Genomic DNA, 13,201 nt, shown 5'->3' with positions numbered 1-13,201 from the left:
CCCAAGTTCCGTTGCTGGCCCTCTGTAACAACAAACTCCCTCTGCAATTACCTCGTTAAACCAGTAACACCCAGAGAAACTGTGTTCCACCCCCTCGGCATGCAAACCATTGGGGGGAAAAAAAAAAAAAAAAAACAAGAAAATCCCCCACTTCGTCACACCTAATCCACAGGATTTCCAGTTATTCCAACCTGAACCCTCACCTGTCATCGCACTCTCACATGGTGCACCCCCATCACTCTAGCCCTGGTGCTCTCAGAGACTGAAAACCATCATGTGACTTAATGGGGGACTAAGATGAGACCCACTGAATTAGTTTCTCAAGGGACTGAGCAAGGATCTGAGCATGGCTTGCTAGAGATAAGAGCCCAGCCCCCAAATTCTTCTGCTACCAATGCCAACCAAGCCGCAGGAGCCCTCGCCCCCAGCTCTGGTCTTGGCAGAGCCAGTCTCAAGCCCTGTGCTCTAGCAGCCATCTAGACTAAAGAGACAGCTGCTCTTAAATAGAAGGATCATCAATGGCTCAGAAAAACCATACAGTTTGAAAGCTTCTGCCACACATTAGGATGGGACTCGGACTTACTGGTGATGTAGGGATCAGAGCAGATAAGGGAAATAAAATGAAATGGAAAGGTGACCCTCCAAACAGGACCTGGGCTTTGGGTGATCTACAAACTAAAGTGAGAGTCACTCTTTGAAATAATTGTTTATTGATACTGAAATTCCTGTATGTTTATTTCTCGGTTGACAAAACCTTCTTTTGTGGCCCTTTAAAAAAAAAAAAAAAAAAAAAAATCACACATGCACACTCCTCAATTTGGTAGCTGCCTCCCAGGGAAGTATACAAGGTGGAGTGGTATGGTCTTGGGGGGCTGGTTCTCAAGGAAAGCTTTTCCAGATAAATCCCCCCAACCCCTCTCCAAAAAAATCCCATCAGCACAGAGGAGGGGAAAAGGAGAGGGGAAACCAACATTTTAATCAAAGGGAGGGGAAAAAGCAGATGTTGGAAGAATTGTCCAGAGCCCCACCATAAAACAGAACAGATTTGCCATCTGACAAAGAATCAATGCACAGATGATTCATCCAAGCAGCAGTGAACGCACAGGTCCCACCCAGTTCAGAGGCTGTGTTACAATTTAAGTCACCGCGAAAGAAATTGGAGAAAACCCAAAGTAGCAATAACACAAATAAAATTAACCCCCCTCTAGGACACCCACAGAAAGACTAGGGTTGATGTATGTCCATGGACTAGTCTCAAAGCTCTGTGGTCCCAGGCTTTCCAGTCAATAATTCAAGGTAGGTAGCTGCAGCAAGGGGGTGGTATTAAGCAATTACTTTGTAGCTAAACAGGCTTATCTAATGATCATGGCAAATTCTCAACTCAGGAATTTATTGTAGTCAGTTCTTGCCAGATAATGGGGCCAGAGGGGAAAGGGTTAATACAGCAAAGGGATTAAGAAAGACTTCCCACTCCTCAGATCAGTAACAAAACTAACTTTGAAAAGGAAAAAGGAAGCTGCAGGGTACTTTTTAACAACCACCACCACAAAAGTAAGAGAGAGAAAGTGCTGTATCACTTGCTGAGTTTGCCCTCTGGGATGCTGTGAGGGTCATCTAGTGGTCTAGCACACAGGCTTCAAAATTGGGACCTGACCAACCATGCATAGGGCAAATTCTGAGGCCGGATGAGTCCAGTGCCTCTGCCCAGACAGTGCCATGGCCACTACTGAGGCATATACAGTCAGTTAGCCCCAGTGGTGGCTACTGGCAGAGGCGGCCAGCGTAAGGCCTCTCTGGACAGACCAGCCCATGTCCTGTGCTGAAGAGACACACGTGAGTCTACCCCCCTTGGTGGTTGGTGCCCAGCCCTGCTTAGTGTCTTTGAGGAACCTCACATCACCACTGAAGAAAGCGAATGAGAACCAGAGCCCCAGCAGGAGAGAGAGCCCTTCCAAGGAGCCAGCACTGGCTAACGGTTACCACCCAGAGACAGTCTAGAAACACGGCATCAGCCAACTGTGGCTATTAAATGCTGGAATGAGGTAGCCCTCTCCCCTTGAGGTTGCTGGAGGTGTCCCCTTGCTCCCTGCAGACAGCATTACTGGGGAGCAGACAGGACTGTGAGAAGATAGGAGGGATCACTCTGACAGGGGAGGCGGTATGTTCACAGGTCACAGCTGAGGGGGAGCATCCTCAAAGGTGATGAGGCTGGACTCCTGGCTGGCTCCTTTCCCTGCAGCATTGGCATCCCGGCTGCTTTGGCTCTTCTCAGGGAGCAGCGGGCTGTCCGCCTTGGGACCTCCCTCATCCTCATCGTCCTCCATGCTGGGCCACGCTGACTGGTCCTCCACGCGTTTCAACCGCTCATTCAGCGCCTTCAGGGCGAGTTGTCTGTAGGACAAGGACGGACATGCAGGGTTAGTGCAGGATCAGCTTCAGGCACTCCCAGGGAGAAGGGAAAAGGCACATGTTATAGCGTGCTGGGCACTTCATGGGTATTTGCAGGGGGGCGGGGGACATCTTCCAATGCTTCTATCGACCATCTGTCCAGCCCAAATAACCACTAGGGTGGGAGCAAAAGAACTCTAATACGATAGCCCTGCTCAGATTCCCACCCACTCTCCTTTTGCTGCACTTCTGCCCCACTTCCTCTTGTTCAGTCTCTTTTGAGTGACTGGTATAATTTTGACTACAATGCAGTCAATGGGCCAGATCCTTATTGTAAATGGAATTAAAAGTGGCTTCAGTGAAGTCAAAGATTAAAGTTACCATCCTTGGTGCTCCTACCTCCTGCTGGCTCGTAACTCTCTCCACCAAACCTGCATGCAGCTCTCCATCCCTCTTGACTCAGGTGTATTTCCCATTTATTCTGGCTGCTGTTTCTCCCAGTCTGCAACGGCTTTATGGTTTAGTCTAGTCCCCTCTCTCATCTCCCCATGGCAGAGCACCCTCAGCAGCAGCAAAGAGTTAAGGACGTGTCTCTGCACTTCCTGCACACTCCCTATCTCCAGTAGGGTTTTTGTGTCAGTTTCACTTGGTTGCTCTTGCCTGGGAGATGCTATGGGCAGTAGCGAATGCACCAACACAGTCCTCCCTAGTGGGCATTCCTTGCAGGGGAATTTCACAGTGCAGAGGCCTAAGTGCCAGGGAAATGCAGAGCTCCTGCAGATATTCCCCAGATCTAGCCACCAATAAGCACAGACCCTCCTGTGGCTACGTCTTGGATAACCTTGCTAAGATTTGAACAGATCAGGGTCTCCTGAAAGGCAGCAACCCACCAGGTTAGGCCATCAACACCAAGAACCACATTTGGTGAAAACACCAATGAATGGGACTTGGGAGGGTCTCCCAAGGGAAAGAATCTTTCAGGATCTTGGCTTCAGTCGCGACAGCATCTGAACCAAGACCCTCTTCCTGCTGCCCTCCCCAAGTACAGTCATTTGCACTTAAGGGCATATCCCTTCCAAATGCAGCATTGATAGGAGACCCACGAGATTGTAAGATCTCTGCGGCAGAGACTATCTTTTACTATGTGTCTGAATAGCACCTACAGGGCCCTGATCCTGACTGAGACTTGTGGGCACTATTGCAGTAGTAAATACTAATAGGGACTGGGCAGCGATTCTGTGATCCAGTTTAGGCAATGAAGGATTTCAGCCAGTCTGGACACAGAAGAGGGAACATTTTCCTCCCACACACTACACTAAAATCTTCAGACAAAGGACACAGATTTCAAACACTGGCCTCTGAATTAGGGCCTCTAGGTCCTCACTGGGAGCTCAAAGCGGCTCCTAAGATGTGTATTTGGACAATCTGACTTATTGGAGAGTCAATCGCTTCCTCCCTGGTCCTTCCACCTAACTCCTGCCCCAAAACAGACACTGCTGGAGTCCTAGAAGGCAGCAGGACCAAACTGCAGCTTCCCTTCCTTGTGGGTATCATGTCATTTGAAATATGGTGCTGGCAGAGAAGCAGACAAGGTGCTAACCACGGAATCAGCTTATTGAATGCCTCAGCCTGGCTGTAGTGTTAGATCACCCAGGAGCACTGTTCAGTGCCTCTGTTACTCTTCTGCTGATAACATTATCCCTTGAATAAATCTCCTCCTTTTCTGGGATTAATGTCTGCTCATCAGCTGAGGTCAAGCCCCCACCCTTCTGAAGGGAAATTCTGAAGAGTGTGGGAGTATTTGTGGAATATATGCATGCCAGAATGCCAGATTACATTTGGTGCAGGCCTGGGGGCATCCTGTGCCCCAATCTGCCCTGTGTTAACCAATGTCCATCCTCTCCTGGGAGAATCTCCCCTGGGCTGTTCCTACACAAACTGCTTCCCCCTAAGCATGCTGGCCGGAAATGCAACTGTGGAGTGAAACTGGCACCATCCTTGACAGTTTTACTCCTGCTGCCACTGGGGAACCACTAGAGTAAGAGGGACAAAGGCTTCACCGTTGGGCAGATGGAGGTAAGAGACTGAAGTGGAAGGGAGAAAGAAAGGAGGTGGAAGAGACTGACAGGTCAGAGGGTGCAGCACACATTGGCCAGTGTATTTCTTGTTCTTTGGGTCAGAAGAGGCTGGGAGAGTTACTGACACAGGGCAATCATTGTCTAGGGGTGGGGAAATGCCATGTCAGGCAATGCTCCCATTTAGCTGCCCCCAGCTGGGAGAAAGGGTCTTTGAAGGGGAAGGGGTAAAGGCAGCCTAGGAGATACCACTGCTGGATAAATATAAAAATGCAAATTAGAGTTAGTTTAAATTTGATTAACAAAATATATTTGTGTTGTAAAGAGACCCTGACTAGCAAGTACAAGGAATACCTTGAAATAATGAGTCATAAGGCCAGAGGGAATGAAGTCGGGAGGACATCTGGTTCAAAGACTAACTGATGAGATAAGGGGAAGTTTCTAAAAAGGCAGCCTTTGACTCATATGGGTGACTGCGGATGATTTTAAATAAAACAAAGAGAATCTGTCTTAAAATGAGCCAACATGGCCCTTCCCACCCTCCACACCAGTGTTAAAGCTTATGTGAGCCCCGGTGCATTGAAAAACTGTTAGTCAGCAAGAGGGAGGGGAGGAAAGGCCTTGAGGATTGTAAATATTATCTGGATTAAGATTGGAAATAAGGGTGAACTGTCTCCAACTGGTTTTTAGCTGAGGTCAGTAACTGGCAGTGACATCACTTGTTTATTGAAGGGCAGAAAAAGTAAACTCTTAAAGGGTTCATTGCTAACATCTGCATGACTATGTTGCAGCAGACCAATATGGGTCTAAGCACTCCTGGGTTTAGCCCGTTGAGTGTAAGTATCTTGATCAAATGCTTATGTGTTGTTACTATATTGGGTGTAATAAATTGCTTATTATTTAGGCTTTTTAGGCATGTTCAAAGCAATTGTATAAACACTATTTGGCCTTTGGATTTAATAAAGGAATTTATGGTTAAATTAGTGTCGTAGTAATACCATGTGCAAAAATTAATAATTCCAACACCACCCACAAAAACAAGAAGGAAGTGGTGAGACAGTAGCAGAGAAGCAAGAAGAGAGGGAAAGGCAGGAACAAGGACCCAAGACAAAGGCCTGTTAAACAGAGAAACCCATCTTTAGAACTGTCCTGTCCCACCCCATGTCTCAGAAGTAATTTAACCCTCACTGCAACAGGAAGCCAGACTAGAGAGGTTAAAATATATGGAGCAAAAGAAGGTGCTTTATCTATTCTACATAAAAACAAGGATATTTGTTTTCCAAGTCAGTAATGGATTACAATGCAACCCTCACTGCAAGCCCCTTGCAGTGTCTCTACTCTGAATCTGCACTGGCCATTGACTCACATTTGCCATGCTACATTATATAGGAGCGCTCATAATCTACTGGGAAATTATGCTGTGTAGTGCAAGATGCAGCCGGAGGAATGAGACATTCCAGCTCTGAGTCATTTCTCTTCACTGCCCAGCCATAGTCCAAGAGCCTGCCAAATTTATTCATTGGATAGACGGGGGGGAAGAAACAATTGTCTCATCTCTAGAAGTGCGTTCCCTCTGAGACAGGGCTGAGGCATACTGACAAGGTAATTGGGGCTGCGGAGTTTGCACTACTGCTCATCAGATCCCCATTTCTGTGGGTTGTGTCTCTTAGGCTCTCAAGCTGGCTGGTTTCACTATCACTAAAGTTGCTTTAAAACATACCCTGGTGTGTGTATCCAAAGGGAACAACTCAAGTGGAGTTCCTGGGACTAGACGGAACTTAGCAGGTCTGTGATAACTGCATGAGACTCAGTGCAACACCAACATGAGCCAAGGGCTTACGCCTGTTCCAGATCCCACTTCACCTCACCATCTCAACAGGACTCACCTGAAATTTCCTCCTCAGCTCATACGCAAAGACGCCAGCGAAAGAGAGAGAGCACTTGGAACCTGGGTTGGCTGGAGGAAGAGGAAGCGCTTGAACCAGCAACATGCGCCATTGTTATTGCTCTCCCAGAGCTGGTTTAGTGGAAAGCAAACCGTCCCACCTTCTCTGAGACAGAGCAGGGGCCAGGTGGATCTAGGCCCACCCATAACTAAAGGCCTGCCCCCTCAATTACAGGAGAGAAAGCACTAGGTCCAGACTATAATCGATTGCTGGGGACAATCAAAGAGAAAACAGGAATGGGCTTGAGATTAAAGGCTGGAAATCAGGGAACCAGAAGAGACACTGAGTAGAGCACCCCAGATAGCACCCACCACCCCTCAAAGGCATCCCAGGAATCAGTGGACTCTGCCTAGAGATATGAGCGGACAAGAAATAGGCCCCATGGGTGCAGAGCACCCCTCCTCTCCGCCCCCCGCACCAGCCAGCTCTCTTCTCCTGGTATGATGGATGGTCGTCTTAGCTAGCACCAGGAGGGAGCTGATGAGCAGGTCCCATGACTTTGTGGGGGCGTGGATGGGGTGTGCAAGAATCAGGAGGTGAAGGGAAAAGTGCAACCAGAACCTCAGTAAGAGGTTTTGGAGGAGCCAGAATAGGGGCTGCAACCTGACACATTCTACATACATGTGCGCCAGGGTCTCCCTCTCCCCACAAATGGGACAGGTGTATGTGTGTGTGTGTGGGAGTCACGCCAGTGTTCATGGCACTGTGAAGGGGTCACATCCCCAGTGGGCTGTGGGACCAAAGTGGAGCACAGACTGGATCTCAGCAGGTGGCAGCAGGCCCCACCACTTGGTGTCAGGGTGGAACCCAAGGGTAAGTGAATGGCATGAAGCACGAGCATGTACAGATGTTCCCTGGGCCTGGTTCAGAGGTGGACCGACTGGCTGGATGTCATTCAGCCCACTCAAATAGCGTGTCGGGAACGGCTGAGGAGGCTCATGGGGCAGGGCCCTGATGAGTTCTGGAGGGCTGGAGTGAGTGGGGAGGACCCTCCCATAGGACCCGCTCGAAGAAAGTAAGAGAAGCAGGAGGCTAGGCTGCCCTCACCTCATGGAGCACGACAGAGGACAGACAGGGTTGGCAGCCCCATGCACTGGCCACGGGGTCCACCCAGTCTCTCTGATCGTAGTCCAGGAGGTCTCTGATTCTGGTGGTGCCAGCTAGGACCATCCTCCGGCACACGAGAGAGGACTCCACACCTGCACACAGCAATGGCAGGTTGCGTAGCAGTGGTTCTGTGAGGAGGTCCTCCCGCTCAGTGGCAGCTACAGACCTGGTCCCCAAGACTGACTTGCAGGTCCTGAGGAGGTCCTGGGAAAAGACTGGTAGCTCAGAGAAGCCTCAGGGGAGACCTCTTGGGTGGAGGCGGAGCACAGGGGCTGCAGCTGGCACTTCTCTGAACAAATCAATTCACTCCTAGGAAGCTTTAGTGAATCATGCTGAGACCCAGATGCTCTCTGATGTGACTAGAATATTGGTGTCAAGACACCAGCAGGGCAGGAATGTCTATTTCCACCCTCACTACAGGCACTCAGCTTCCACTGATGTCAATGGCAGCTTTGTACCTGGCACAGCTGCAAATCCATGGCCTGGCAGAGAATTCTGCCCAGTTTTTAAAGCCATCCCCATGCCCCTTTCCCCTGTCTGGTTAAACCCATCACAGACTTAGGACAGAGAGCTGCCTCTGCAGAGGGACTCTTCACATCAGTCTCTTCACTGCTTTGCATAGTGCCCATGCCCCCAGCCATCTGCAGTCCTCACTGCCATTGTCTGTACACCCCAGGTCAGTCAGAAAAGCCAAAGCAAGTTCTTCACATTGAAACTAGGCTCTGTGGGAGTCAACCTGGGTCCAGGAAGGGACTGAAGGATTTCAGATACAACTACTGTGCAGGCACTTAGGGCTCCCAATGGCTCACCCTAACAGAAGGGCTGGTCACATGCCCTCTCCCCTCCCACAAGGCATATGCGCCTCTTCTTGTTTAAGCAAATGATGTGTCACCAGGGAGGGAGACTCCTGAGAAAAAACACCCACATCAAGGAAACTGCCCCTCTGGGTAAAACAGTCAGTGTGGAGCTCAGAACAAGCCACAGGGGGAGGAGGCTGCAGCATCCACATGGTCCGCACCTGCTCCAGAGTTAGCCATTCTAAAAGGCCAGAGAGCAGGTGTACCCTTATTTGTACCTCATCACATAAGCACGATCAACCCTCTACCCTGAAATGCGAAGCTTTCATTTAAAACTCAGCCAGCAGTTATTGTGAGGCAATAGCATCAGCACTTCTGGATGGGCTACAAGAAGCCGGCTTGACAGCCAGCTCTGAGGAGGAGGAAAAGAAGATCTGGCTTAGCAGGACATTTCAGAAGTCCAATCCAGGCCAACATTGCAGGCAGCTAGGAAGGTGATATGAAGCTGGGAAGAGCTTTCTTCCACAGCAGAAGGGCTGGATTTCCAACCCTGAAGAAAGCTCAGATCTAGGGCATCAGCAAATACATACAGATGGTTTTTATTATAAGTTCGGCAACTGCACTGGAGGAGCCAAACCCTCCTTTTCCCCTCCAAGCTTCCTAGCAGGGGCTCCTCCCTCAGTCCTTCAAAACTAGGCGAAACAAAGCATCAATCTACCCAGAATACACCTTGACTACAGTGCATCCTATAGTGCTCTGGATACCTGGCATTGGCAGCTGTTGTGGAAACAGGGAGTGGAATGTGAGGATTCATAGAAGAGGGCACATAGCAACCCCCTGAACTGTCGTGCATGTTGTACTCTAGTTATTTGCTTTCCCACACTGACCACATTCTCCACCCAGACATGCAATCTCATTTCAGTGCCTTCCCTCCCCTCTAGCAGGATTCTCCACATCTCCAGTACTCCTAGCAGGATTCCTCCACTTTAATCCCTCCCGGCCTGTGATGCCACCTTCTGACAGGGGCTACCTATGAACATTCCTACTTAACCTGCCAGTGGAGGGACAGAGGGGTTCTCTCTCCACTGCACTTTTGTCCTCAATCCCAACAGCCCATCTGCAACCAAGAAACCATGCATTTGGGCAGGGATTTAACCCTTTGCCAGCTCCCTTTTTATCCTCAACTGATATAACAAAAGTCTGTTCCACTGCACAAAGCAACACATGATGACTTCTGCTTTAAGGAATGGCCATCCGGTTGAATGCCAGGTGGAATGCACCTGAAGCTGGGCAACTACCTAGAGGGCCTGATCTGGCAGAGAGCCAAATGCTCTCAACTAAGTTCGGCAGAAGGCACCTAGCACAGCTGGGCCCAGAAATATGCCCATTACATTGAGCCCTCATTAACAAGAACATGATTAGCTGGCAACGTTTTTCAGCAGGTTCTTAGCTCCATTTCAGTCTGAATACTCCAAGCTGGGGCTTGAGACTTATTTAAGTCAATCTTTCCTGAACTGCCCATGGGAAATTACTAACTGGGCAGCTGTGCAGATGTGGCAGCTGCTCAGGTTACTGCCACCTGGCTAGCTCTAGCAGAAACTTGAATCAGTTACCATTATTCCAAGCCCTATCTCCCCCAAACAGGACTAACCTGAATACAGGGAAATGTTTACACTGAAGACAATAAAATGTGAAGGTTTCTTGCCTCACTTGCTTTCGAAACTCATGAAACACATGATCAGATTGCACAGGAGTTACAGTCAACTGAGAAGTTAAAGGGAATGTGTGCAAAATCTGACTATGAATAAAATGGTTCACGAAATCAAATTTACAACAGTGTTTGCAATTTTTCTTTTTAAATATTTTGCCACTGAGTTCAAACCCAACCAGCTGCCTGGATTCAACAGATCAAGGAAGTGAAAGTGACTAGAAACGGTGAAACTGACTCAGCTCATTTTCTTCCCTATACTGAAAAATGGAGGAAGAGTAAGCTAGCATGACTGGCAAAGAGCAAATTAAGGCCCCAGTCACATGGAGACTCATGAACCTTTGGCCCACTGATTTCAACAGGAATACTCTTGCACTTAAAGTTAAGCATGTGCACAGGGACTAGATTATTAAAATGGCAAGGATCTAAGCCACGTATTAGGAACAAAGATAATAGTTTTAAAAAAGGAAGGTTCAACAGCTTCCCTTGAATTCTTAAACGGGAATGATGAGATGGCTCCCACTTCTGATGGAATGTTCTGGTTTGATGCACGGAAAGTCCCTTTCCTTGGTAGCTTTATTTTTCTCTGCACTGGAAATTCTTTTTTTTTTTTTTTTTTTTTGGGGGGGGGGGGGTGAGAATAGGTAGTAAGAGGTGAACTAAAAGGACTGCCACCTGCTGACCTCAGGGTTTCATTCCCCTTAAGAGACCTTGTCTGTACAAGGATCCCCCTCAGAACTTCTTGTGATTATCATCGCTGAAGTTTCACTAGCAATAGTAATGATTGGAGTGCTACTGTGCACAAGGCAGGAGTGTTTTTAACAGTGTGTGGGGTAGATCTGCTCTCAGTAGAACCAGATGACATAGGCCCTAAAATGCAGCTGTCCCACACCTGGGCCTCCACTGCTGCTGTCACCAGGGAAAAAATCCTAGCGTAGATAATAGTTGATGGCTCCCCTATGTCAGATGCAGGGGGTAAACACAGAGCCCTGAATTCAGATTGTGAGAGGCAAGTAAAGGAGGGGCAGATTTTCAAATATTCCCTTTTTAAAAATAATCCTTATAACATTTAAACCCAGACACAATAATTTGAAACCAAGCAGTTTTGTGATCTTATTAAAACTCATCTCAATTCATCTTTAGTAGGTATCTAGCACTGGGTATACTGCATGAACTCATGATCTCTAACCACACAATATATTTCAAGGGAACATACAATACCTTCTCCTCTCAGCATCCTGCGGGTCTGTTCCAGGCAGGCTGATGGTGATGGACGAAGGAGCACCCACATCATAACGTTTCACTGTTTTCCGGCAAACTTTTACCTTCACCAAGATGCCATGCACCAAGTTGGCCACCAAACCAATCACGGGCTGCAGGATCTCGGGGAAGAACGTGGCAAAGGCAAAGTGGTCTGACATGTCTCCACGTCCCCTACTGTGCCGCTGGTAGAAACGAAGATAGATCCAGCTGGAGAGGACCCCAAAGCCATAAGAGGCCAATAGGTTGCTTTCAATTAGGGTGGTCAGCCTCAGAACAGCCAGGATAAGTAGTAAGAGCATAGGGACCACTTTCATCCGCACCTGGGGCACCTTCAGAACAGTGCTGTCGCCCATGGTCTGCTTGAGGGCCACCAAGACCCCACCGAGGAAGCCCAGCATGCCGTGAATGCGAACGGTAAACAGGTACAAGAGATTGAATGATCCCACATAGGTGAGAAAGTAGGCAAAGGCTCCCAGAAGCCCAACTGAGATATTCACCACTGCAAAGAAGATCAGGAGCTCCAGTGCTCCCCACAGGGGCTCCAGCAGCCTGCCAGCCAGCACTACTGTGGCCAGGCTCACGCCAACGTCCCAGACATGCTTCTCCACCACACTGTGTGTGGCCAACGTCCAGATCCAAAAGTTGGGTGGAAAGAGGTAACCAGGAGTCACGCCAAGCCCGAACACAGTGTCCACAGCAAAGGATAGAAGGTAGAGCAGGATGACAGTGGCACAGATGGACTTCACCACCACACTGGTGCTGGCCAGCACAGCCAGAAAATGCTGCCGGGCTACTGGGAGGTACCGGTTCATGTTGAATCTCTGCCCACACACACCTTCACTAAACCAGTCAGGGGCCTTGATTTGATACTTTTGGGGGAGTCATTTATCCAGCAGCTCTCTCCACCTCTTCCTCAGTATGAATACAGCAGACTTCAGTCCTGACACCGGCCACCACAGGCACTGAGAGGGGGGACGACAGAGCCTCTCTGCACTGCTGATCAGACTCCCCTCCCCGCCCCCCCAGACAGCACAGCAGGGGCCTATTACCCTGCCTGCCGCAGAATCCAAAAGGGACAAGCCCAGAGCCCCTTGGCCCTGTTACCCAAAATGCTCAGATACTCCAGAGCCCCAGGCCCCACTGGAGTGCCTCTGCCACACTCTGTGCCCCCTGCACCCCGTTAACCCACCCCCGCTCGTCCGGCCCAGCCCGGGCCCCCTGCACCTCGTTACCCCACCGCCCGCTCTGTTACCCCAGCGGGCGGGGCAGAGCCCGGCTCCCCTTGGCCGTATGCACACGGGGGGGAAGGGGGGACCAGGTCCCGAGCCTAGGGGCGTGTCCCTGAGCCTGCCACTCACGCCCCCCTTCACCTCAGGAGGCTGCCCGGCCTCTCTCCTGGGCCTGCCCCAGGCCCGGCCCCGCGGGCCTCACTCACTCAGCCTCGGCCCTTCCCGACCACTTAGCCCGACCCCACCTCCCGCGTCCGGCTGCGGCCCGACTCGACACCCCACGCCGCTGACTGCTCCCCCCGGGCCGCGCCGCGGCCACTCGGTGCCTCACTCACTACCCCGCCGAGAGGCGACGCGAACAACACGGCACTGCGCCTGCGCAACGCCCTCGGGGCCCACCTGCTGCACCCCGGGAATTTGAGTCTCGAGGCCGGGCACTGCCACGGGACGCAAGGGGGAGAAAAACGACAAGTCCCAGCATGCACCGGGCTGGTCGGAACCAAGGGCGCCGTTGGCGAAAGGGATGCTGGGGGATGTAGTTTTGGGTGGGGATGAAGTTCTCCAGGGCAGGGGGAAGCTGGCCCGTGCGCTCGCTCAGACAGTGTGTCTCCACTAGCCGCCGTGGGGGGAAGCGCAGCGCGGGATGTGGCTGTCCCAGGGCACCCCGATCCACACTGGCCAGGGACTC

The 13,201-nt window shown here is 50.3% G+C and overlaps 1 protein-coding gene across 1 annotated transcript; it reads right to left on the bottom strand.

Moving 5' to 3' along the window:
- Positions 1–691: 691 nt before the first annotated feature.
- Positions 692–12,873, bottom strand: TMEM115 (transmembrane protein 115). The gene is made up of 2 exons (XM_054034937.1): positions 11,243–12,873; positions 692–2,391 (listed from the first exon to the last, which is right to left on the bottom strand). Exons 1-2 carry the CDS (start codon positions 12,094–12,096, stop codon positions 2,172–2,174), a joined length of 1,074 nt encoding a protein of 357 aa, XP_053890912.1. The 5' UTR covers positions 12,097–12,873; the 3' UTR covers positions 692–2,171.
- Between the last annotated feature and the right edge of the window lie 328 nt (positions 12,874–13,201).

Source organism: Malaclemys terrapin, chromosome 7 (assembly GCF_027887155.1).
Source record: "Malaclemys terrapin pileata isolate rMalTer1 chromosome 7, rMalTer1.hap1, whole genome shotgun sequence".
NCBI lineage: Eukaryota > Metazoa > Chordata > Testudines > Emydidae > Malaclemys > Malaclemys terrapin.
This window is presented reverse-complemented; position numbering and strand designations above follow the sequence as displayed.